The sequence below is a fragment of the Gallinula chloropus genome (genome assembly GCF_964237585.1).
Source record: "Gallinula chloropus genome assembly, chromosome: 2".
Classification (NCBI taxonomy): Eukaryota; Metazoa; Chordata; class Aves; order Gruiformes; family Rallidae; genus Gallinula; species Gallinula chloropus.
The window spans coordinates 64,848,107-64,874,035 of record NC_140086.1 but is presented as its reverse complement, the minus strand read 5'-3'; the positions used below and the strand labels follow the sequence as shown (position 1 = coordinate 64,874,035).

Genomic DNA, 25,929 nt, shown 5'->3' with positions numbered 1-25,929 from the left:
GGATTTATCAAAGATAAAATGTTAAAGAAATCAAAGACATTTATTCTAAAGGAGTGGCCTCCCTTTACATGAACTAGAGCACCCTTAAATTTATACCAGCAGCTGAACTCCACCTTAGTCTTTCTAACCAAGCAGCGAGGTGAGCACCCAGTTTGGCAGTCAGACAGACCCCAACGTGTGCCATTTCTACACACCCCGGTACGGAGGGACCTGCCCGCAGTGTGTCCCGAGGAGTGCTGCCACAGCAGCAACGCAGGGAGGAAGTGGCACTCTGTAAAACAGCTGCTCTGGCCCGCTGAAAGGCAAACCCCATGCAGTGACCTCAGGCAGGAATCTGAAGGCCTCAGCGTGCAGGAAAGGGCAGATGGGAGTCAGTCAATAAACCGATTGTCAGGACAGGATCCGAGTTTTATGATTCGTCTAAAAATACCGCACGCAGCTCGACGGCCGTAACCTGGGCCCGGTTTCCCATCGATTTGAAAAGCATGACACAAGTAACAAAACATCTTAAACATGTACTGAGATCTCAAGCTCTGTTTGTATAACTGCTGAGGGATGCACAGATTACCCGCGCCTGGGCAAAGGGAGTTCCTGCTCTGTCGCTGCTCCGAAGTGTGGAACAACAACTAAGGTGCAGAAATAAATTTGCAGGAAATAACAAAGGCAGTAATTGCCTTGTGACTGCCACGAGCAATCTGCAAACAGAGACTGTGCATATATTAAAATGAGAGGAGATTTTAATCATTCTGGGATTAGGAAGGGCACAGCAGAATGCTTCTACTGCCTTTGCCCACTGAGCTTCGCTGATGCAACGTACCCGCCCGTCAGACTTACCTGGTATTTGTGCTTTTTATGCTGTTAGCAAGGAAGCACTGAACACGGTACTTCTGAGTTACTACAGCTATTTAAATTGCTGTAAAGTCATTTACTAAATCCCAATCCAATTGAAAACCTATGTAGTTTCCAGAACCTCCCACTGGCAGCTCTATGGGGCTTTGCCTGGGCTGGGTGTCATACCAGTAAGCCCTTTACTGCCCCATCTGTGGGCAGCTCGGAGCTCAGCTAGGATGCTGACCTTCAAGGAAAGGTGGGAAAAAAAAACCCTCAACACCCCCAAGCTGAGGCCCTTCAAAGTGTTACGCGCACAGAGATTTTCCTCAGGCTTATCTGGAAGAGGCCCCTGCTTTTGAGTGAACCAAGTACTCGGCTTTGTTGAGCGTGTCCCGTCTGTGCTGTCTGCACACAGGACAGACAGACAGACAGCGTGCCGCCAGGCTCTGATTTGTCACAGAATTAGCATCCTAACCACAACAACAAAAATCAGCCCTCCAGTTTCACAGCCGCTTCAGAAGTTCGGCAGAGATTGTTGTTTTCACTCATGGCTCTTAACGGGGAAAGATGGAGAAAGCCCCGGGCACGAGCTCTCCCTTCTGCAGGTCTCCAGCTCCTTGGCGGCTTTGGAGGAGTTTCTCCCAGCCAAGACCATTAGAGCAGGGCAGGCAGACAGACAGCAGCAGCAGGGAGAGGACCAACAGCACAGCCAGCAGCGGGGAGAGGCTGCAGGACTATCTGCACAGCTGGGGAGAGCTTTAGGAGCTCAGCGGGGCTGTGTACTCTGCGGAACAGTAACCAAACCTGAAACCCAAATCCTTCCGAGAGGAAGGGAGAATAAAAGCGTCCCCCCTCAAAGCATCCTGCTGCCTCTCTGCAGGGCGGGAAAGTTTTGTCTGGTGGTGAGGCACAAGATAATGTTAAAGCTTTCAGGTTTACAGTCCTTTCATTCAGCAAAGCACAGCTATTCCACAAGCGGAAGCCGTATAAACAAATACAACTACGTTCAAGTTGCACAGGTTGGGGAGGGGGAGTCGTTTTTCTTGCCTTTTCAATCTAACCCTGTATCAGAGGGGTAGCTCCTCCCAGGCTGTACCAAGCACAAATGAAAGTGGCTTTCAGAGAGGAAAGCTGCTAATGCTTTAGCAATGCTTTCCAAGCACAGACCCCAGCACGGACACTGTAACAGTACGCAGCCAACTGCACCGAGGCGTTTGCTCACCTGATTTCCCCATGATCGAATGGCAAAGTTGTTCGGGGTTTGGTTGGCTTGTTTTGTGGTTTTTTTTTTAATTCCACCTGATGCCTCCCTCCTCTCTTCACTGAGCTTTGCTGCTGCTGCGTGCCGGGAAACGAAGCGTTTGCAATTTCAGTGCAACTTCTTCAGTCGCCTGCGACCGCTGCCGGAGAAAACTCAGCAGCGTGAACCCGTTACCGCCCCTTCTTCTGTAATGCTTTACAGTAAGCCTGCCCATGCCTTATAAGGCATAGGGAAACTGCTTTTTTTTTTTTCTTAAAAAGATCCCGTTTAGGGTCAGGAGCTATTTATCCTCCCCAGTAACCGAGCTCCACAACACCATATGGTTTCACATACCCTTTAGCTTAGTAATCGTGGCTCTCCTCTGGTTAAGAGTGGGCTGTGGAAAGAAATTCTGCTGACAAATGGCTCTGCTGCCACAGCAGGCATAATCCATGATGTTAATTCATACAGAGAAACGCTTGATAAAGTTTTACCCAGGTTATTGTAGGCGAAACAGGCGAGTAAGTGATAAGGCAGTTCAAAGTATAACTACGCTCTGTGTGAAGAAAGCAGATTAAAGACCATCTCCTGCGCTGTCACAACATACTCTGTAGAAGCTAAAACGCAGCCTAAGCTTTGGCAGGTTAACCAGGAGCCCTGCTGATGGTGTGTTTCTGTAAGGAGGGGTGGATGTGCCTGTACCTCATCTTATTTCTGCACGCAGGCTGCCGGCTGTGCCACTGTCACCTGCGGCTCCTCCAGTTAACATTACCTGCTTCAGCGGCGGCCAACGCGACGCTTGGCTTTACCGTCCGAAGCGCTCCACTGCTCCAGATAAGAATTCGGTGCTGTGTTTCCGACCCCCAGCTTTTCATCATCACAAGACATCCCCTGAGGTTAAGGCTTCCCCTATTTTTTTTTTCAACACCTTTCAAAGCTTTGAGGTTCCGCTTGGTTGTGCGCCAGGTCTGCTGGCTCAGCAGGTTTTAATTAGCATTTATCTGATGAGGGAAAAGGCTCATGAGGTTCATGATAAGAAAAGAAAGGAAACCCCAGAGACAGAAAGATGTTTGTTGGTTTTTAGGTTGGGTTTTTTTATTTTCCTTTTTAAACAAGTAGCAGCAGCAGCAGGTGGGGAAAACAACATCCCTCCCCGAACACACTGCTCCTCCCCAAGCGGTTTCACTGTGGACGCTGAAACACAGGCTGGGGAGGTGTCACCACCTCATTGTTGATGGGATCACTGGGAGGAGGGATAGAGGTAATTGCAGGGCTTGAGATCACACTCACCCTCCCTTCGCTGGCAGCAAGGCAGGTGGCAGAGCAGGAGGAAGAGGTCAGAGAAGGTGCAGAAGGAAATCGCTTCTGATTCCCCCTGCCATGAGAGCGGCAGCTGCTGGCTGAGGGACGGGGTGGAGGGAGCTGGAGCTGGTACTATCAGGGCCTTGTATCTGGAGGTGGAAGCTGCTCTTTTGGTTGCAGGAGTGAACAAACCATGGGTCAGCCTGTGGACCTTACCCTCTAAAACTATTCTGCTAGACTTAAAATGCTGGGTTGTGAGTGGAACATACATCAGCATTCAGTAATACCCTGTGGTGGTGTGACCCTGACTGGAGGGCAGGTGCCCACCAAAGCCACTCTATCACTGCCCTCCTCAGCTGGACAGAGGGGAGAAGATACAGTGAAAAGCTCCTGGGTCAAGATAAGGACAGGGGGAGATCACTCAGCAATTGCTGTCACAGGAAAACAGACTCAACGTGGAAGAAAATTAATTTAATTTATTACCCAGTCAAAACTAAGTAGGATAATGAGAAATAAAACTAAATCTTAAAACTCCTCCCCCTGCCCCTCCCTTCTTCCCAAGCTCAGCTTTATTCCCCATTTCTCTCCCTTTTCCCCCTGAGTGGGACAGGATGGGGAATATAGGTTTCGGTCAGTTTGTCACGCAGTGTCTCTGCTGCTCCTTCCTCCTCAGCAGGGAGGACTCCTCACACTCTTCCCCTGCTCCAGCATGGGGTCCCTTCCACAGGAGCGAGTCCTCCATGAACTCCTCAAACACGACTCCTTCCTATGGGCTGCAGTTCCTCATGAACTGCCCCAGCGTGGGTCTCTCCCACGGGGTGCAGACCTTCAGGACCAGACTGCTCCAGCGTGGTAACCCACAGAGTGACAAGTGCCCCTAGCAAACCTGCTCCAGCATGGGCCCCCCTCTCCACAGGCTGCAGGTCCCACCAGGAGATTGCTCCAACGCAGGTCACAACATCCTCAATGTGTCTCCCCCTGCTCCAGTGTGGGGCCTCTCCACGGGCTGCAGGTGGGGTCTCAGCCTTTTCCATGGGCTGCGGGGGGACACCTGCTCCACCATGGGTTTCTCCATGGGCTGGAGAGGAATCTCTCCAGTGCCTGGGGCGCCTCCTCTCCCCTCCCCTGGCCTTGGTGTCTGCACAGTTCCTTACATCTTCTCACTCCCTTCTCTGGCAGCAAAAAGCAGTTGCTAGCGGGTTTTTTCCTCCTAAATGTGATTCCCAGAGGCGCTGTGACCGTTGCTGATGGGCTCGGCCTTGGTCAGCAGCGACTCCGGCCTTGAGCCAGCTGGTGTTTGCTCTGTGGAGCCTAGAGAAAGGTTCTAGCACCTTCTTGCAGGAACCACCCCTGCAGCACATCCCCCGCCACCAAAACCTTGCTGTGCAGACCCAAAACATACCCCATGCCACCCTATGGCCTTGACAAGTAGCAGAAGGGAATTAAAATTTGCTTAGTTGTGATTCTCTGGTGTTTGAAATGTTCACTGACACCCTCACAGCCGACTGTGGTATTTCACACTGTTTATGGTTTAGGTCTTTATTCAGCTGCATTTTAAAATGACATCCCCCCTGGGATCTGGACAGCTGCTAAGAAAACAGCATGAAGATCTTCCAGAGTGACCACAGACACCTGCGTGGGATTTTCACAATATCCTGTGCAACCATCACTCGGAAAAGAGGGATTCTCTGATCTGGCAAAAATCCAGCAGGAAATAGTAATACCTACAGGAAAAAAATGGTGCTTTTTCTGGTCATAAATCAAGGAAATCAAACTCACCACTCAGGTATGAAATGTGCAAAGTTATCAGAACAAAGTAGATGCCGTGACTCACCAAAGAATGGGAAAGTAACACGAGTGAGAAACACAAAGACACAGAGGAAGGGGGGAGCTGGGCTTTTTTTAGCATTTTAACATCCTCTGATGACATTTCCACACTAAGTAGTCTTGCTGACCTTGTCAGAGAGAAACCTGGAGGAAGCACGTGCACTAGTAATCCAGATTGTAACCAAGTCTTTGAAAATCATGAAAGCCGCTGCCAGGGAAACCTGCAAACTGCCAATCAGTGATGCCCTTGGCCTGGTTTCAGGTAGCACCAAACACCCTGACATCCCAGTGGACACGAACAGGATTCCCCATTTGCTTGATGATGGATGGGGGCGCCTCCCAATGCCCCCTTGTTTGATTTCTGCATGATTCCTTAACGCAAAGAAACTGCACCAGCACTGCCCAGTAAGTAGTGGGCACTGGGAAGTACCTCACAGAAGCAGAAGTGCCCTGACACAACCAGGTGTAGGTCTGGCGTCCCACCTCTTTTCAGCAACACCTACTGGAAGAGATGCAACACGTCTGGAAGAGGTGCAGGAACAAAGGACAGTGTGGATTGACTCATTTTTAATTGTTCCATCTTTATGCTCAGAGGAAAAGAGAACAAAACCAGGCAGCTAGAAAAAGTAACACTCAGCTACTAAAGCCTGGCGTAGTAAATACTCTTTCTGGAAGTAGGTTAATAAAACACATAAGAAGGAAAAAGGCAATTTGAAAGGAAGTGCTTGAATCATAACAATCAGGGAGTTAGAGATAACTCATCTGCAGTAGAGCTATTTCATCTGCATCGTGAAAATCCATGGCTAAACTTTTGGTGTCATTCAGATGACAAGAGGTTCCTCCTTCTATCCCATCTTACACTTTCTCCCACCAAAGCAGATCCACTTCACCCACCCTCATCAACCCCTTCCCTTTACCTGGATGTGACTGACTGATGCTTGCAGCTTCATAACCTCCTCTGGGTGCTACCATATGTAAACTCACATCCTGTCCCTGCTTTGCTTTCCTGTCTCTTCTGGAAGCTCCCTGCAGCCCTTCTGCCAGCAGCTTCCCTTCACCATGCCCCGCCTGCCCCACACATCCCGCTGTTCTTGCTGTGATCAGTCCCCAGACTGCCACAGGGCACCCAGACACGGTGCAGGCAGTGGGGTAGAACTGGGAGTGTGAATGCCCCAGCCCAGCTGGGATCACACTGCTGTCTGCCATCTGATAAAGCTTAGCCTTCACAGTCATGTGCTGACAGCCTCCTGTTCCTCCAGGAGCATCCACCAGCCAGACATACATGGCTGAATCCATAGAAACTCAGGACTGAACAGATGTCTTTTGGAAAGAGCAAGAAGCACCAGGCAGACCCCAGGCTACCTGTTGCCCTCCCAGAGGTCTCCCTCCCCATAGCTGAGTACCCACCTCCATCTGGCAAGGGCCCTACCCAGGCAGGACTCCAGAGGTGTGCCTGCCTTGAGAATCATAGAATCACCTGGGTTGGAAGGGACCCCAAGGAGTTCCAACCTCCAGGCCTGGATCTACACAAGGTTGCCCAGGGCTCCATCCAGCCTGGCCTTGAACACCTCCAGGGACGGGGCACCCACTACCTCTCTGGGCAGCCCCTTCCAGCACCTCACCACTCTCTCTGTAAAAATTTTCCCCCTAATATCTAATCTAAACCTGCCCTCCTTTAGCTTTAGTCCATTCCCCCCTGTCCTGCCATTGTCTACCCTTTGAAAAGTTGATTCCCCTCCTGTTTATAAGGTCCCTTCAGGTACTGGAAGGCTGCAACGAGGACCCCCTGCAGCCTTCCCCCCAGCTTGTTCAGCTCCCTCAGCATCTCTTTGTAGGGGAGGTGCTCCAGCCCTGAGAACCCCAGCAGCACCACGGCTTCCAGCCTGCAGACTGCCCTTCCATCAGCAGCGCAAGTGGTGAAGTAGCAGCTGCCCAGCTGCTGCCTGTGCGGATCTCCCGCTGCTTCCAGGCAGGTTCAGACACGTTTAAGGAGGCCTGAGAGGAACCTTTTCACATGTGCCGGCTCTGATGGGTCCAGCTGATGCAAATGCCTGTCATCAGTCACGTTGGGAATCATTAATTCCTAAGGTTGGTGGGTATGGAGCAGGTACAACTGGGCCCCACGCAGGCTGGGACAGACGTGACAAGGCTGCCATATGTGAGCCCAGCCAAGGACGCCTGCATGTCTCCCAGCCCTGTTTTAAACACAAGAGTAAGCAGGTTCTCTGCAAGACGAACCCTGCACACCAAAAATCTGTCAGCAAAACCAAATGTAACAGATCTGTTCTCCCCAGAGCCTCTTAGCAAGGACACTAAGGATCAACCACGCTCATGTGAATATCAACATATCACATACAACATCACATGTGGTGACAAGAGCCAGGAGTGAACACTAAAACGATGCACTGGACCATCAGTGCAACTGGCATGTCGGGGGAGAAGGAAAATCGGGCAACACTGGTGGAAGAAATTAACTTGAGAATGTTCCTCCTCCTCTGGGATGCCAGGCTCTGCTTGTAGGGCTCCAGCTGGCGTTGTCGTGTCACCTGATTTAAACAAAGGGACCCAGGCTGTGTCAGAGGTCACAAAGCTGCAACTTTGACACAAGCTGGAGATGTTAAGCAGGAGGAGATATCCCTAGCTCATGGGCTCTGAAGGGAAGAACAGGTCTGAAAAGAGTGAGAGCACAGAATGCCTCTCTTCTCAGCAATGTGCTGTTACTGGGCAGCCACATCCCCAAAACCCTCACACAGAACACAGGAGGCTGTCGCTGCAAGAGCAGCCACTGACTTCAACTTCTTCCTACACATTGCAAGATAAAAGTAGCGGGTGATTAATCACCGACAACAACGGTCTTAAGGGCTGGATTCAAAGCAGAGGTCTGGGGGACAAAATGCTGTTGTCCAAAGGAGAGTGCAGCACAGCACTGCCCATCTCTAAAGGCCCAGCACTCTCCCCAGCTGATGTTCTTCAGGCTCAGCCCTTGACTGGCTCAATGTCTGAGAACACAGGTACACAAATCCCACCAGAACAGGGCAGCGAAATGCCCAATATCATCAGCCTCAGGATGTCAGCTCCTCCATCCACATGGGCCAAACTACTGGGGTTCTAGCTTCAGAAAAAACCCCAACAAACCCCAGAGAGAGGAAACCCCTCAGTATGGTTGTTCTAAACTGGCTCTGAGCTGGAGAAAAAGGACGAGAGAGTACAACTTCCATAAGGAGTGTCACTTCCCAGCTCTGCGGATGCTCAGAGTGCTTCCCTGGCACACTGCCATGGAGAAAGATGTGGAGCCCCTGTTGCTCCCTAAGGGGCTGGGGTGGGCTCAGTCTTGGGGTACAGACAGGTTAAGACAAAGAGGGGGAGGAGAGGAAGAGGGGGAGGAGTGGGTACCCTGGAAGAAAAAAAGTATCAGAGGACATTCAAAAAGAAGAGGGCTCCCCTTGGTGCTGCAGTGTTGCCTCTCCCCTCCTCCGAGGCTGAGCTGGGCTGAACAGTGAGCGGTGCAGGGTGTTGGGATGCTTTACAGGCTCCCTGCTTCAGCACAGTACCACAGGCTGAGGTTAAATGCCGTCTGTCCAGGACCACTGCTCCATGGGAACGGTGAGAATGATCCTACAACAGCCCAGGTGAGCACAGGTACACACGGGAGGCAGGTGACTAGGCCAGCTGTTGGCCCCAGTAGGTGTATATCCACACATAAGCACCCCGACCCCACACCTCTGTGATTTTGCCTTCTGCAGAGACCCACAATCTGCTGCTTTTTATATCAGTTTCACATACACAGTAACCTTGGTTTTAGCAAACCCACCATCCCACTATCTGGAAGCACCTCCTGCTTCACAGACACATATTTAGCCATTACACTAAAATATCCCTGTATATGAACCACTCTATGAGTCAGAAAGTAAATCTGAGCAGTTGCTCACGAGTGAGATCACACAATTATGATAGGGCCTCAAAACATCAGTCTGAAAGTTCAGAAGAAGACAGAAAATCACATCAGGTAATAACTGGAGGAGAAAGAAAAGAAAGAAGAGAACGTAACTGTGGTCCTGTGTAAACCTCTGATTCGCTTCTGCTTTGAATTACATGGGCAGATCTCAGAAAGGACACAGGAGAAGTGGAAGATCAGGGAAGGGCAACAAGGGCACCAAAGCTTTGCAGACAAGACAACAGGGCTTTGAGCAGCCTGATCTAGAGGAAGGCGTCCCTGCATGGAGCGGGGTTGGAACTAGATGATCTTTAAGGTCCCCTCCAGCCCAAACCATTCTGTCATTCCTCTGCCAAGGAAGAGATTGCGGAAGGGGAAATAACAGAGGTTACTATGTGATGAGCTAGTGGCTCATCTGCCCCTGCTTCTATCTCCTGTACACTTCCTTAATCCAAGTTCAGTTAGAAGGACTATAGCTATTCTGCTGTGTCACTCGTCCATCATCCCTTCCAGCAGCTCTCCTACCCAACCCTTACACCAGGCTCTTCTCTTCACAATTCCCCTGTGTGAACTGCATTTTTGTATCAGTGACCCATTCACGTCCTCAGACAGGAGCCCCAGCACCATCACATGTGTGTGCATCACACTACTCTGGGTCAGCCTGCCTGCTCCAAAGAAGGCACTTTGCTACCCTGGGGCTATGCCTGTGTTTGTGCTGAACTACTCACAGCAGAGGCAGATCTTAAGGAGGAACATGATTGATGTTCAAGCTAAACATTTCACTGATTTTCTCCTTGACCTAAGACTAGCTCGAGGCCAGCAGTATGGAATGAATACCCAACAGCAGCTGCAGCACATCAGATAAACTCCTGGAGCAAATCTCTGGCTATATTTGATCTGAGCAGAATCTGTTTCACACCCAAGGACAGTTCCATGGTGCCAACAGGCACTGGAAGATCACCCAACTCTGCTTTCAGTGTCTCCTTCTACTGTTGATGCTGTGTCCTCATAATTTCATCCAACTCACTTTGCAGTCTCCACTGATGTAACTGGTACATGCAATGAGTTTGCAACAGCACTGCTCATCTACCTTGTTAGCTAACATAATAGCTGATTTTCCTTAGGCAAGATTGCTCTGGCATTACTGTTTTGTGTTTTCCTTCATTATAGAAACACAATTAAATCCAGAAAAAGCCAAGCTGATAAATCCAGAAAGAAAACACAAGCTTTGTGCAATTACATAGTTTAATATTTTCCCCTCAATATGTGTTTTTTTCCCCACAAGGGTCTCACAATACACACTGCATTTTAGATGCAACAGCCACGCTTCCAAAAAAGTTCCCAGCAACTGCTGACACTGAGAATGAGGGTGCAGCTCATCACCAGCATGTGAGCCACTGTACCAGAGCTGGTAAAACGCTGCTGCAAGTAGGCATCTGAGCTGGACACACAGCACACAAGCATCTCTGCAGTGACAAGAGAGCTATTCCCAACACCTCCTTAGCTTTTTTCTTTCCCTCTATGCTTCTCATCAAATTGCAAAGCCATTCCTGGAGAGGAGAGGGCTGAAGAAAACAGATGCTAGCTCCATAGTGGGCATCTCCAAGGCTGCACATCTCCCCTGTGACAGTCAGGGAAAGCGCTTTGCTTCCCTTCTTGGAGATGGCTGGGGGCAGAGGGGTGTCATTGATGGGGACATCAATGTTGGCACAAGACTGTGTGGCTTGGCAGGACTGCCCTGCAGCCAGAGCAGACCAGGGGTCCAGCTAACGCTACCTGCAAGTCCTGCTGCTTCCCTGAAAGATGCAGCAAAGGTGACCTGATCCCAACTGTCCTCTCACAGTTCTTCCAGTATAGCTAAACCCTCTCCTAAAACTGTGTACTTGCTGAGTATAGCATGCCCTGAGGCAAAGGTGATAAAAAGCTCCTAAACTGTGAAAAAACAGGAAATCACATGCGTATGGCAGGTCTGTGGTGGGTCTTTATCCACAGATCACAGTGCAGGGATCTCACCCTCATCCATTCAGGCTGCTCTGTCACAGCAAGTTTATGCCCTAGCATTTGCCCTGGCTTTCCTCCTGGCTCTGCTACTGTGTGCCTCCTCTGCCATTCCTGCACAGAGCTCTCAAGAGTTCTTTTTGGTTTGTTTGTTTGGTTGTTTTTTAATGACTCAATGTGAACCTGAGCTTTTTTTCTGCCAGTTTCAAGCCCTCTGCCAACCCTTGAGACCACCTCACATGCAAAGAACCGTTCCAGATGCTCTGTCACACTTCGTGCCAGCTCTCAGTGTCCGAGTTCTAGGATTGGGGGAATTTCTGCTACTGCTTTTTAGGTTTTTTTAGAAGGTTGCTTTCTAAACCACTTGCTTGTAAAGAAAACCCTGACAGTGTCACCTGTAAGAAACAGATGGCAATTAATTTATTTTTACACAATGTAGGCATCAAGCTATTCTCTAGAAACCTACAGTTTCTGAACAGTGGGAGATGACGAAGCAAATTGGAAAGTTACTTCTCTCCTCTTCCTTCATTGATGTTCAGCAGGTGCTTTTTTTCCCCCCCTCACAGATTCTACAGCTTTGTCTTTCCACTCAGAGCTCTCTAATGAAATCCTTGCAGTTTGTTTTCTTAGCTCTGTCAGCTCATGTATACACCCACATTTTCAATATGCTTTTTCAAAGACTCATATTCAAGATCCTGTATAGACAGCACATCGGACTAAAAGCATCATAATTTGACTATTTGTGTAATGATAATGTCTTTTTCCTCTATTACTTAAACTAATAGTCCACCAAATAATGTGCAGCCAATATGGAAGTTGACAAAAATTAAGTGACATTTTGAGTCTTTCACGTGGATTTTTGGAAAGCCAAAGCATCCTGTCTGTTTGCTTTGCCTGGTCTGACTCCAAAGGCAGCTCTGCAGTGTTTCGTTTTCAAACTACACAGCCACAGGTGCCCGCGCTCTGTCTCACCAGGGCTGCCCAGGACCAGTATCTGCTGCTCCCTTTTTCCCCTCTTTGTGTGTTACTCAGCACTTCTAAGACACAAACTACTTACACAGTTCCACAAAACCGTAAAAATCACCAGCATTAAAAGCTGGTAAGCAGACAGCCTCGAGCAAGAAGGCAAATAAAGTTCCCTCCCTCTCTGAGCTCTGGTATGAACCTTTAGGCTGTACTACCACCCACCGGCTTAAAGTAGAATCACCAGAAGCAGGGGAGTGGACAGAGCCCCGAGGCTGCAGCCTGGACGCTGCAGCCTGGCTCCCAGAAAGCTGTGAGCCCCAGCAGCCGAAGACTCCTCATTCCTGATGGATTTAGGGGCAGTGGCTGGACAGACCTAACCCCAGATATGGGAAGAGCATCCTCTTTGACCATCGCTACCTCTAGCAGGGATGTTGGTGTTTCGAGGCAGGGCCACTGTCGGGGTGCACAGGGCTTTCATGGTACCTGCTCCATGAGCACAACTTGTTTCCTGGGAAAACTGAGGGAGTGTTAAACTGTCAGCACTTTTTTTTTTTTTTCCTCCTCCTTGTAAGGGAACCTGACAATTTCTACCATTTTCAAATGTAAAGTTTTCTTCATAGATGTAGGTTATCTTGCTCTTGTTCTGCAAGGTGTTCCACTTCGACCCTGTACAATCTGAGATCTTAGCATTTGGAAACAGTCCCTGTGCAGGACAGAATCCAAGTTAAACTTGCTATTAATTTCTTAGTATTGCATGTATAACTACTTAACCCTGAGGGTTATGGCCAGCAGGAGTAATGAACTGCTAGGGATTTTGAACACATCAATCAATCCAGTGCATCTTTAAAACACAACTCATTATTTTATTTGGTCAGGTAAATCAATCTGCTGCTTCTCATGTCAGTAATACCCACCCTTCTGTAATTTTAGGCTTTACAGCACCTGCAGTAGCATTGCTCAAGAGAATAACAGAATGTACAGGTCCAAAAATAATTAAATACAAACAATGAAGTCTAGGCATAGTTTACCATATACCTAAATATTTAGGGAAGACAGATCACGTTGATTTTTGTCCAGGAGCTATGAAAAATGTGGACCTCTAACAGTCATACCTCGTGATGTACCTTGTGCCTGGAGCTTTTACCATACCTACACATACATCTTACAGAGAAGAGGTATCTTTGTAGTGAGTTACACTGGAAATGAAACAGCAGAGGTTAAAGTTATTGTTCAGAAGAACACAACAATTTATGATTAACATCTGCTAGGTATTATACAAGTCTGTAGGCAAAAAGGTTCTCAGAAACACCAGTGCAGCTCGATACCATCAGGTGAAATGCAAGACTACAACAGGGATTAGATAAGTATTAGTTTATTGGTAATATACTCACACTGCAATCAGCACAGGGAGCCTCAGTAACGGCATGGAGGGTTGTGAAGGGGAGAGTCTGGAGAGGCGCCTGATTGAGACTCAGTCCGGGGACATCCCTGCCTCAAATCTGATACCTTTTCTTTTTGACAGGTTTGGGATATACATATATATATATATATATATATATATATATATATATCCCACCTGGCTACACATGAAATAAATGCTGCAACAATTAGAAGCTGAGGTCACTGTGACCTGATAATCATCATCAGGGGCAGGACACTGGAACCAGATCACATCCATTGAGCCATGTCCTTGACTCCTCACTGATCTTCCAAGTCCTCCCCTTGTAATCAGTGCACCCAAATCCGGGGCATTTCTCTGTACAAAGTGCAGGGAACAGGTTCCAAAACTTGGATGATTTTATGCATAGTTTTTCTTTCACCTCCATCAATACATTAGGAAAAAAAAAAAAAAGATATCCTCATGGTATAGCTATTTACACTTGTATCAGCACAGATACTTATTCACGTGTTAAAAAGATTTTACATATAAAAGTCTGCTTCCTATTATTTCCCTATTAAAAAAAAACCCCAAAAACCCAATGCAGAAATATTCTGACTTTCTTTCCCCAATATAATCTGAAAATTTATACTGTGTTTTAGGAAGACTTTTGAAATAACATACACAAACAAGGATTACCTGAAAATACTGCCCCAGGGAAGACAATGAGAATCAGAATGGCAATATGCCATCAGTAACACTCAGAAATGCAGCTGTTTTGAGGTTAGCATTTCTTTTGTTCACTTGGCTGTCTCTAGTCTGGATGACTCTTATCAATCCCAATGCAAAAGTCATCAATAAGGTGCTTCATTAAGACATGGAAAGTAGTCTTCAGTCTTGAAGAGGACTGGAGGTTCATAGCGTGTCTGTTGTTGTCGTGAGGAAGATGATTTCTGCAATTAGATATGTTTATTTTTCACCACCTTAAAAAAAAGCAAGTTTTAAAGCAAAGGCAACAGAGCTAAAACACAAAACAAGGGAAGTTTTAAAGGCATGTCTCCTTTGGGAAATTTTAATCGTAGCCCAGATTCATCTGGCACCTGATTAACTGATGTCAGTGAAGAACAGCAGCTTTTGACTTTTGCCATCCCACCACTGAGCAGACACAGGCCTGCAAGGCCAGTGATATGCCAGCTTCACAGGAGCCAAAGAGCAGCATCTCCCAGCCAGCAGCAGAGTCGCTGTAACCTTCATCCTTCCAAAGCCACGCACCTTCACCTGTCCTGCTCTGGCCTCTGAGTTCTCCTCAGCCACTGCCTCGGAGCTAACTTACCGAAAAGAGTCTCTGTATGGAAACACAGCCAGGCAATGTCCCTTTGGAGAAGGTTGCTGCTCCTGCTGAGCTGCTTCAGCAAGTGTACATCAGAAGGGATGTACCATGACATACCATTAAAGGTAACACAGCAGTGGACTGGAAAAGAGCTGTTAACCCTGAGAACTCTCCAGGGGAAGCACATGGGTCTCTCAAATACCAACTGCACATTGTTGTGCCGGGCCAAACGGCTCGGATACAACAGCATGGGCCGCCACCGCCTACCGCGCCAGCCCTGCCGCGCGCCATCGGCGCCGCAACGCGGAGCCAGAGCGCGAGTTTCCAGCGCACAGCCTTCAACAGGAGGCTGGAAACCAGGACTTCTCCTCCACTGAAAATTCTTCTGGGCTCATGAAAGACCTCGATGAATTATTTTGCAGCACACTCAGTTATCTGTGTGCTGAAACCCATCTTCAGGTACTTTTCTGCCTGTCCTGGGATGAGGAAATTAGTCTTCACCAGCCAAGTTCAAAGCACAGGAAATACCACCAGTGTACTTGGGGTTTGGAATGCTTTTATGGTCCCAAACTGAGGACAGAATTAAGCATTACTGCAAAACACCTAAGCAGTATTTTTCCTGTACTCAGTGGAGCTGTATACTTGTACTCCAGATAAGATAAGTGCATATTCTCCTGTGATATAAAAATTACTCAATTATGACATTCAAATTATATTTGTCTTAAATTTATGGCATCATTAATTTCTCTGAAATGGCTGGTTTGGCTTTTAAGTTGGAATGCAATGCAAAACATAAGCAAAGATCAGATCTATGGTGACCACTATGCATAGTGGACACTACCAATGGTCTCAGTATCAGAAATTTTGCCACATGTGAAAACAACCTTTGCAATTACAGTTCTGTGTTTAAAAAGTATTTCCTATCCCGTACTGCAAGCAAGGCAAGCCAAGGCCAGGGGCACTCTGCAACTCGTGGCACCAATTTAAGAGGCCCCATATTCACATCTGGGCAGGAAGGGAATGATTTCAGTCTGGTGAAGAAATTCCCAGGCAGGCACGGTACCCACAGCTGCCCAAGTACAGCTTTATGAACAGTTATTTTTGCAGCTGCTTAACAGACATAATTTTTCCCCCTTTTGAAAGAGCCTACACCTTTCATGATATTAGGAACCTTAAGTACTGCACTTCACACTACACTCACATGGGAAGAGCTTGGGGCAAAACCTGAAAGTGAGATTGCAGATATACAGCTTAAGAGGTAAAGAGACAGGTATGTCAAGGGGACAGGTCACAAAGATACGCCAGGGGGACTTGACTCAGTTAAAATTCTAACAGGGAAACGTGAGCTACAACTACAGTGAAAGCCCCAACACTGGTAGAGCCTTCTTGTCCAAGGGGCTCATCCATTGAGTGAGGTACCTGCATGTCAGGCACGAGAAGAACCCTCTGTAGGCATTTTCATTCAGACACGGTGTGTTTACTAGTGAAAGCAGATGTTTTACTTACTTACATGAGGTACTTACTCAGTACCTCTGTGGAACAGCGACCTGCCTTTCAGGTAATCATTAACAGCAGGAAGTTCTGAGGGCTGGAAATGCAAACCAAGAAACCACAGGACCTGCCAGGTTCGGTTCCTGAGGCTTTCCAAGCCTTTACACCTTGTTAGCTGTGGAAAATCTGCTGAGCTGACACAGTGGCCCCATGCAACACTGAAAAAGCACCTCATTAGAACTTGCAAATTTTTCAACTGAAGATTGTGATTCTGTCTGTGGTTGGCAACTGTTTGTAGCAGCAAAATGGGAAAGACTGTTGAATAACCTGCAAGACAACTGTGACTGTTGGGGTTTTTTTGCAATTTGCCCATAAATAACAGCTCTGGGGGTTCTTTTTTTAAAAAAAAAAAAAAAAAACCAAAACCCATCACTCTGAACTTCAACACTGAAGAGATTGACAGAATGAAAAGTTAACTAACAAAGAGTAAACAGGAAATAGCAGTGAAGAACAGGTTTCCTGAACTAAGCCTTACCAAGACAATATGTATTACTGTCACAACTATTCTTCTCTGCTGCCACACGTGCTTGCAGTATGTAGGACCACAAATACTTCAGACAGTCACAGCCATCTTCCTCTCCACCTCTGCAGACCTATTTTATTTCAGCATTCTTGCCAGCATTATGGTACAGAAACCTGAGCTACAACAGGGTGAATATAGGAGAAGATAAGGAAAAGAATCTGGGAGCTGACAAGATGCAAACAGGAGCACTTACAAATGGTGCACTGGCAGGTGATGCCAAGAAACATCAGGTGGCTCAGAAGATTTCTTTTTTTTTTAATTATTTTTTTTAACCACAAGGTTATTTTAAAATTAGGGCACAGTGCCAGCATTCCAGGCTAGGTATAGCATCTGCTTGAAACCTGCACTTCAAGCCTTCTGTAGAGAAACAGTCCACATGCAGTAATGAGGAAAAGCAGAAAAAAGCCCTGCACCCTTTGGAAGTTTAACAAGGGGCTTGTGTGATTACTGAACCCTGTGGACTGAGCATAAGCAGAGCCTTTATTTTAAAAATACTGCGAGGTGTAACTTTCATTTCCTTTTTTGGTCACACTTCTGCAGTGATATTCTCAGGGCAGCATGATCCTGTAGCAGTACTGTCTGTACAGGCTCTTCCTATGTGATTTAATATAAAGATATAAAGGCTTGTTGGTGCCCTTCCTGTTCCCTTCCTTGTGCATTCACCCTTATTTTGCAAAGTTATACAAACCCTTGCAAGAATTTGTAATTCTGAAGCTCCAAAGTGTTTTGGTTTTTGCCTTTATTTGTTTTGGTTTTTTTTTAAAGCCTGAGAACTTTACAAAAAATCCTAATACAGCACATGAAAGCTTCACAGTTAAACTCAGATGTGTGTGCAACAAACTTAACTCTTATTTTAATCATCCACTCTGGTAAGCAGAGCGACTCAGCTGATCCCACGATAAGCAGAGTTTACTTACATTAAGGAAGGATGGCATGCTGATTGTGTGCAAGATTTTCTTGAAGGTGCTTGGAAAGGCTCCAAGGTCTGTTTCTGCCTTTACCACCCGTTCTTCCAGTCCAGCCACGCTATTTCCAACCATCTTCACAAAAGCCTAGCGTGGAGGGAAGAAAAACCACCAACAAAACAAAAGAAATCCAGCTTTTTCACTAACAAGTTAAACCAGCATTATGCATTGCACAACAGTGGAGAAAGCTCCACTATGTAAATGAGGAGTCAAAAAACTCACTGCCATCTATTCCCCTTCCACCTACAACTCTCTTTTATTGCTAAAAGCTGAGATACTTAAAAGGCTGCATAGACAGCTTAAATATAATGTAATAAATAAATAAATCAATCAGTCTTCCTTTTCCTATTTCTCTTTCAAATAACTGAGACTTCTACCTGCCTTTCTACTAAAAGACCAAGGACCTGAAGCACAGTTCTGAAGCTTTGCCAGGGATCAGCAGACCTCCCACTCTACTCATCTCCAAATAGCTCCCAAGACAGTAACTTTGAAAGATACAAAAGAACAAGTGGTGCTACGACTGCCTGAAAAAAGCAAGAGGCTCTCTGGCTTCAAGCAGAACCACAGAATTGTAGGGGTTGGAAGGGAGCTCCAGAGATCATCAAGTCCAACCCCCCTGCCAAAGCAGCTCCCTAGGACAGATCACACAGGGAGGCGTCCAGACGGGTCTTGAATATCTCCAGAGAAGGAGACTCCACCACCTCCCTGGGCAGCCTGTGCCAGGGCTCTGTCACCCTCACTGGGAAAAAGTTCTTCCACATGTTGGTGTGGAACTTCCTGTGCTCCAACTTGCAGCCATTGCCCCTTGTCCTGTCCCCACAGACCACTGAAAAGAGGCTGGCCATTTCCCCCTGTGTCCCACACTTCAGATATTTATAAACATTAATAAGATCCCCACAAAGAAGCAGTAGAATTAAAAACCAAAAAAGGTGTGTGTTTGGTTTTTTAAAGACATTTTGGTTTAGAATGCCTACAGCCTCCAGAAACTTTTAATACACTGTGTTCTCATTAACCCAGAAACATTGAACCCTGACTGGACATAGAGAGCAAGGGATTAGATGATCTCTTAAGGTCCTGTCCAACCCAGAGGGTTCTGTGACTCTATGAGAATGGATCTAAATTCACTCCACCTGCACAAGACACACGATTAGAGCACGCTGTCAGTCCTTCCCCCCACTGAGAAATGGAATACATCTAGAAGATATCAAATACCTACCTCTAGCTTGTCAATCTTCCTATAGATGTGTCTCATTTCTGTGGCTTTTGTGTAAATCTGAGGTAGGCTTTCATTGACAACTTGAGAGGAATCACTTCGTATCTAAAGCGGTTAGAAGAAATAATGCAAAAGTCGATGAATAAACCAACATATTAAGTAGCAGATTTTATTCTGGAAGCCAGAACTGTGCTCCAATTAACAGAGAAAAACTCATAGTTTAAAAATACTAATTAACATTAGGATTAGAGTACAAGAGTAAAACCAATAAACTTACTGATTTGTACAGTTTCATATAATCATAGAATGGTCTGGGTTGGAAGGAACCCCAAGGATCATAGAGCTCCAACCCCCCTGCCACAGGCAGGGCCACCAACCTCCAAGCCTGGATCTACACAAGGCTGCCCAGGGCCCCATCCAACCTGGCCTTGAGCACCTCCAGGGATGGGGCTTCCACCACCTCTCTGGGCAGCCTGTTCCAGCACCTCACCACTCGCTCTGTAAAAACTTCTCCCTAATATCTAATCTAAGTTTAGTAAAAGCCTTTCAACAAAATGTATTTACTGTTTATTTACCTTCATAATTCTATTAAAAATAGTTTTCCTCAGCCTTATCAGAACTAAGGATGGCACATTTCCCATGACATGCTAAAGAACCAAACAAATTAAACTAAAAGCTTTACTTAAGTTGCACTACCTGTGAAATTCTTCATCTTCACTAATTAAAGAAGTCAGGCCACAGTATTTTCCTGTGTATTGATTTAAAAGAAAATAAAGTTCCCCTTCCAATAGCACAGAAAATGACACGTGCTTTAAAATACAGCCTGTATACCAGTGGCAGCCTATGGAAACTTTCCATTCAGGTCCCCTCCCATGTGAGGGCCAAAACAAAGTTGCCTTTCTGATGAAAGGGTAAGAAAGATCCCCTAAAGGCAAATCTATCTGTGGAGGTCTGGCAACTCTGACTAGATACTTTGAATGCAGAGAGACCAGGTTTTGTCAAAGGAGATGCAGAGTGGTGCACTGCCCTGTTAGGTATGGAGCCTTACGCCGCTCAGAAAGGGTGCCACATATACAAAGGACGACTATGCAAACAGAACTAGGTGGATATGCAGGTTTATAGTTATCCAGGCCCCTTTTGCTCCAACGTGGAAGCTTACAGTTTTTCACCCAGGAGTTGGGGGCTCATCAGGTGTGTTTTCAGGCCAGAGCCCGCCCGCCTGGCCCAGAGGCCGCTGCCCATCTCGTGGTTTCCTGCGGGACAGCAAACACCAAGCTGCACTCTGGCCTGGGGAGACACAGCTCCACGCCAGCTCCACGTACCATGTCCAGCATCCCCACAAACTCATCCACTCTGGTCAGCAAGTCTTCCAGGCTCTTGTCTAAGCTGTCTATCTGTAAAACAGAAATACCTTTAGAAGGGCTGAAACCACCACCACCACCACCCCTCCCACCTCCTCAGCCCACCCCCAAAAAAGAACCCCGGAGCCTCCCAGCCCAAACCCGGTAGCGCAGCCACCAGCCAGCCCTCAGCCAGCTGCACAGGACACCCACAGCCTTGCCGCTGCTGGCCGCACTAAGCGGACGTGCCCGGACACACCGGTAGATCCCGTCTCGCCAACACCGCCACCGAGCGCCGCGGCCGCATAACGGGCGCAGCCTGTCGAGTCGCCCCGCTCCCCCCGACGGGGCCAGGCCGGGCCGCTTCAGAGGGCCGCCCTGCCCCCCGCCGACGCGCCTCGCCCGCCCCGGCTGCCCCCCGACGCGGCCGGGACAGCCTCGTTGCGCGAACCGGGCACGCCGCTGCCAGAGACGAGCCCGCCGCTGCTCCCCCTCCCCGGGGAGTCCACTGGGCCGTGACACAGGGACGCTGCGGAGCGCCCGTCGTGTCCCCCCCCGGCGGCGGCCCCTCACCTCCTCGCTGAAGAGGCTGCGGTCGGCGAGCAGGTACGCGGAATAGGCGGCCGCCGTGGCGCTGAGCGACGCCTCCGAGGCGTCCTCATCCTCCGGCTCCCCGAGGCCTGAGGCGCTGCTGTGGCTCTGGGAGACGTTCCCGCTGTCCGCGCCGGGGCAGGCGCCCGGCTGGTCGGTGACAGCCCCGACCCCCTCACCCTCGCCAGCAGCCGCCATGCCAGCCCGCCCCTCAGCCTTCACCCCGCGGGGCGGCGCTCACGTGAGCGGGGCCGGCGCAGGCGCGCCAGCGAGGGGCGGGGCTGGGAGCGGCCCGGCCTGCGGCCTCCCCCACCCCGAGGCCCCGGCAGCAAGGAGGGAGGCGCTGCGGCACCGGGGCCGGGCACAGGCGCTTGTCTCGCCGGCGGCCACGCAGCGAGGAGCCGTTTTGGCGTCTGTCTGCTGGAGAGCCGTGCTCCTCAGGCCGCGCCTGTCGCTGGCCCGAGGCGGGAGCCCGGGCTGTCTCCACCGAACCCCCCACCCGCCTGGCGGCGCGTCCCTGCCCTGCGTGCGGACCGGCACAGCCAGAGGCGCCGCCCCTGCTGCGAGCGCCCTCCCGGGGGGGGGTGGGCTGGGCCTTTGAGGGGGGCTTGGCCTTTGAGGGGGGCTGCCGCGCCTCTCTGCCCTCGGGCGCCCACGTCCAAAGCCCCCTTCAGCGATTTAACGTCGCTCCGGAAGGACCCCCGGTGCGCAGAACCTAAACGGTTTCGGCTGTCAGGCTGCAGCTCAGCTTACAACGACACCCGGCGCGGCGCGACTTCGCTACCCCTGCGGTGCGTGCAAAACCAGAAGGCAAGGGGGTGGGGTGGCTTTTCCCCCTCACCCGAGGCAAACGAGCACCGCACACGTGAAAGCCGCCTTGCAAATGGGTGACGAAGTACCGATGGATGCGCTTTGGAGCTACCAGGGGCTCAGCACTGAAGCCTTAGGTACGGTACTTCACACTGCTGACTGTTTCCTAAACCCTGGGATGCATTAGCTGAACACGTTGGATATTTCGTTCTAAAACACTTCAGACAGCGACCCAGCTGTCTCTGGACAAAGGGGTGCAGTGCATCGCCACCCCAGAGGTATCACGGGCTTTCTCCAAGGAGGCAGAACTACCCCAAGTCCTCAAGGCCACGAGGTTTGAAGCAAGCCCTGCTCTGCTATGAGCACAGCAAACTTCCTGGTTCCCATGGGAATCACCACAACGGCCCCCTCTGGTAAAAGCTGTATCGGGAATAAACACTGTGGAAAGAAACTCCGTCTCAGCAGCAACAACAACCCTACAGGTACAGGAAAAGAGCCCCACGGAAACCACACTGCTGACATTCCCACAGAAAGGTGTGCTTGAGCATGGGGGAAAGGATATAGCACAAGAGTAAGACAGTGCACATTTTATTGCAGAGAGGTCACGTTTTCATCAGTTAAATAAGGTAAAATGAGTAACTTCAGCCAGACAATCCACTTATTCATAAAAGTAGTCTTATTTAAGGTGTAACAAAATTTTCCTGATAAGATGGTCTGAGTGACTGAAGCACATCCAGCTATTCATGTTTTTTTTTACTGCATCAAAATTCAGCTTTTTTTTTAAAAAAAAAACCTTTGGTAAAGTACAAACAGTTTTATGATGAACAGGATCAATGTTCTATTCTTACTGTGCTGGGAAAAATACGTACAGCTCTATAACTGCTGTGATACCTAGAAGAGGTTTAATTAAAGTGAAAGGATTTGTAAAATAAACTTTTAAAGCAAATCTAAAAGAAATAAACTAAGTTCAACGTCCCAAACATATTAAACAATGAGCAGAAGACTGGTTGTTCCACAGGTATACTAAATTAGCGACAATGAATTAGTCAGCACATCCTTTGTCCAGGCATTACAGATTCCAAAATGGAATGTAACTTTTTTTTTCCACAACGAGACTTCTGGATTCTCATATCCATACAACATGTAAGAAATGTCTATTCCACCATATATAAAAAAAAAAAGCTTTAATATACTACAAAGTTAAAAACAAAAAGAAAACGACACAAGCTAAAAAGTAGAAAAATACACGGTAAAACATTTATACTTTGCTCCTTACACTGATTGAGACATAACAAAACACTTTGGATTAGAGGACTCCAATTCAGGGCATGTTCAGAAGCAGGCGGTTACCCGCCAGCCAGCATCCAGCAGAGATGTCTGACCATCTCAAACGTCCAGTTTCTAGAAATCCTGGGTAGACACTAAGCTTGATGATTACTACAAGAGTCCAAAAGCCAAACAGAACTGATCTAAGGCAGGAGTCTGCACCCCTCCTCTGTACAGCGACCGGCCAATCTTTTGCAAGGAAAGCCGCTGTGGACGTAAGGGTGCCCCAAAGGTACAGCGAGGACCTGTGCTGGCTCTGAGATGAAGGGGACCATCCAAGCACCCTCTCCCACTTTTGTTGCTTTCTCACTTGCATCCCAAACATTCCCCATGAACCACGACACTGACAGAAAAAAAGAGATGATTGGGGGGGGGGGATGTTTACCTGAAAGAGGTATTATCTAATAAATACTGGAAAGGAATACGTTAGCGCACAATGGTGCTGAACCGATCTTTAAGCCCTTAGGGAGCCGTTGGCTCTCCCGGTGCAGCACGGCTGTGTGCTGCAGGCAGGCCCGCCTGTCACCAGCGGGTGGTGCTGACCTCACAGCAATAGCGGCACCGTCCTCCCGCCCCGCGCCTCGGGCTGCGGGCGGGGCAGTAAGTGGAAAAAAAAAGAGAAAAGTTCGGAAAACACGTGTGCATCATCTCCCTAACGTTGTTACCAGGGGAGCAGGAAACCTCTACCTCTAGGGAGCTTGTCTGGATCAGACACAAGGTTGCAAAGAGGGTGTCAGTAAGTTAGCGGCAGGTCTGTGTGTCAGGGCATGAGATGGGATGGCTAGGAAGCAGCACGCTCTGTAAACCAGTATTAGAAGAAAACCAGATTCCACTTCAAACAGGCACGCCTGCTGCTGCTAAGATCTAACCTGCCTACATGCACCCGTGCGTTCAAACCCGAGCATGCAGCACTGCCACTGGCAGCCCAGAGGGACACCAAGATTTATACCAACTGAAACAAATCTGTGCTCTCACTTCAGGGCTGGGACATAAACCAGGGTTTTACACTCCAGCTTTCTCCTGACAAATTCTGCACTGCATGACAGTTTTATGTCTAGCTCCAGATGCCACATTTCCTAGAAAGCAACAATTTTCTGCACCCATGAGGTCTATGAGAATACCAGCGCTCTGGTTTGTGCACAACGTGTTGCAAGAGTCCATTGTCCCAGTTGGCACTTAAGACTGAAAAGAGAGTTGTGGGAATCGCCATTAAAGTGTAATGACTGTTCCATCCTCCTCGATACCTCCTCTGGGGATAACCAGGCTGTGTCTGGGATCAGTTTTTAAGGAACTGAGTAGTTTGTGGATGTTGCCGTTGCTTTCTCGGCCAGAGTTGTTGTTGAGCACCAGGTCCCTTTGAAGTCTGTGGCTAAGGCTGCTGCCATTGATACGAGAGAGGCTACTGGAAGTAAGGCTGTGCAGTTTGGGAATGTGCTGTGGCTCCAGACCGCCCTCGATGACAATGTCAGCCTCCTCGTCGCTCTCCATTTCATCAGGGTGGAAGTTCTGCAGCACGTGAGACGTAGGCAAGCTATGGTGGCTAGCAGTGCTGTCTGTAGACTGGCCAGAGCTCCCAGACATCCTGCTGCTCCGAATAATATTGTTCCTCTGGTTTGCTGGCTTGACTGTGATGATAAGGTTATGGCTGTTGGCGATCATCATGTCTGTGACTTGGTCGAGAGTCTTTCCCGCCACTTCGATGCCATTAACTTCCAGGACTTCGTCGTTCACGGCCAGCAAGCCCGTGCTCTCCGCTAAGCCCCCCGGGACCATGCGGGAGATGAAGATGCCGGGTACCTTCTCCAGCCCGTGAGGAGTAACCCTGACGCTGGTGCCGTCGCGAATGTAGAAGCCCAGGGGCTTCTCGCAGCCGTGCCGGTACAGCCTGACTCTCCTGTGCGTCTCGGGAAGGATGTCCACGTCGATGATGGAGGACACGGGCCGGAAGTCATGAGGCATGCTGATGTTGATGTGAGGACGCCGGCGGAGGTTGTCATTGCGGAGCGTCACCAGCGCCTTCTTCTTCCTCGACAGCGTGTTGGTCCCAAAGTTACTGTAGTCAACTTCATCTGAAAGAGAAACAGTACCCATGAGTCACACAGAGCAATTCAGCCTACAAAGGATCTCTTTCTGAAGTCTGGTGCAGCGAAGCCAGTATCCTAACAATGGGGGGTGGCGGAACCAAATGAATTACAGGATCACAGGACTGCTTAGCTTGGAAGAGACCTTTAAGATCATCATCACGTCCACCACTAAACCATGTCCCTAAGCACCACGTCTATGTGTCTTTTCAATGCCTCCGGGGATGGGGACCCAACCACTTCATTGAGCAGCCAGTTCCAGGGATTCACAACCCTTCTGGAGAAGGGTTTACCCAATCTAAACCTCCACTTGCACCACCTAAGGCCATTTCCTCTTGTCCAATCACTTGTTACTTGGGAGAAAAGACCAATACCCACCTGGCTACAACCTCCTTTCAGGTAGCTGTAGGGAACAATAAGGTCAGCCTCCTCTTCTCCAGGCTAAACAACCTCAGCCCCTTCAGCTGCTCCTCCTAAGACTTGTGCTCTAGAGCCTTCCTCAGCTTTGTTGCTCACATCTGCTTACTGTAACTATTCTTTCATTTTATGTCCATCAGCACAATTTCTGAATAAATGAGTTGCTTTCAATGACAATCTATATTTCTTCCATATTTTTAGGGAGAAAGACTTCTGATTCCTGATTCCTGTTGTCAGCTGCAGAATGCAATGACTTGCAGCTGGAGGCCTCATATGCCTTCTTAGATGTGAGACTATTTCCAGGGT

The 25,929-nt window shown here is 48.6% G+C and overlaps 2 protein-coding genes across 2 annotated transcripts in view; both read right to left on the bottom strand.

The window, feature by feature from the left end:
• Positions 1-14,073: 14,073 nt before the first annotated feature.
• On the bottom strand, positions 14,074-21,203 carry BLOC1S4 (biogenesis of lysosomal organelles complex 1 subunit 4). Its single transcript, XM_084260576.1, has 5 exons — positions 20,972-21,203; positions 20,381-20,452; positions 19,062-19,163; positions 17,798-17,932; positions 14,074-14,429 (listed from the first exon to the last, which is right to left on the bottom strand). The coding sequence occupies exons 1-5, from the start codon at positions 21,185-21,187 to the stop codon at positions 14,331-14,333; spliced, it is 624 nt and encodes a 207-aa protein (XP_084116702.1). The 5' UTR covers positions 21,188-21,203; the 3' UTR covers positions 14,074-14,330.
• Positions 21,204-24,014: 2,811 nt separating this feature from the next.
• Positions 24,015-25,929, bottom strand: part of PARD6G (par-6 family cell polarity regulator gamma) — a gene marked incomplete at its 5' end in the record, with an annotated part of 66,637 nt that continues 64,722 nt past the window's right edge. The window contains one exon of the mRNA XM_084260425.1: positions 24,015-25,194. Coding sequence (XP_084116551.1) covers positions 24,335-25,194 — 860 coding nt within the window. The 3' untranslated portion in view covers positions 24,015-24,334. The remainder of the gene's footprint in view (positions 25,195-25,929) is intronic.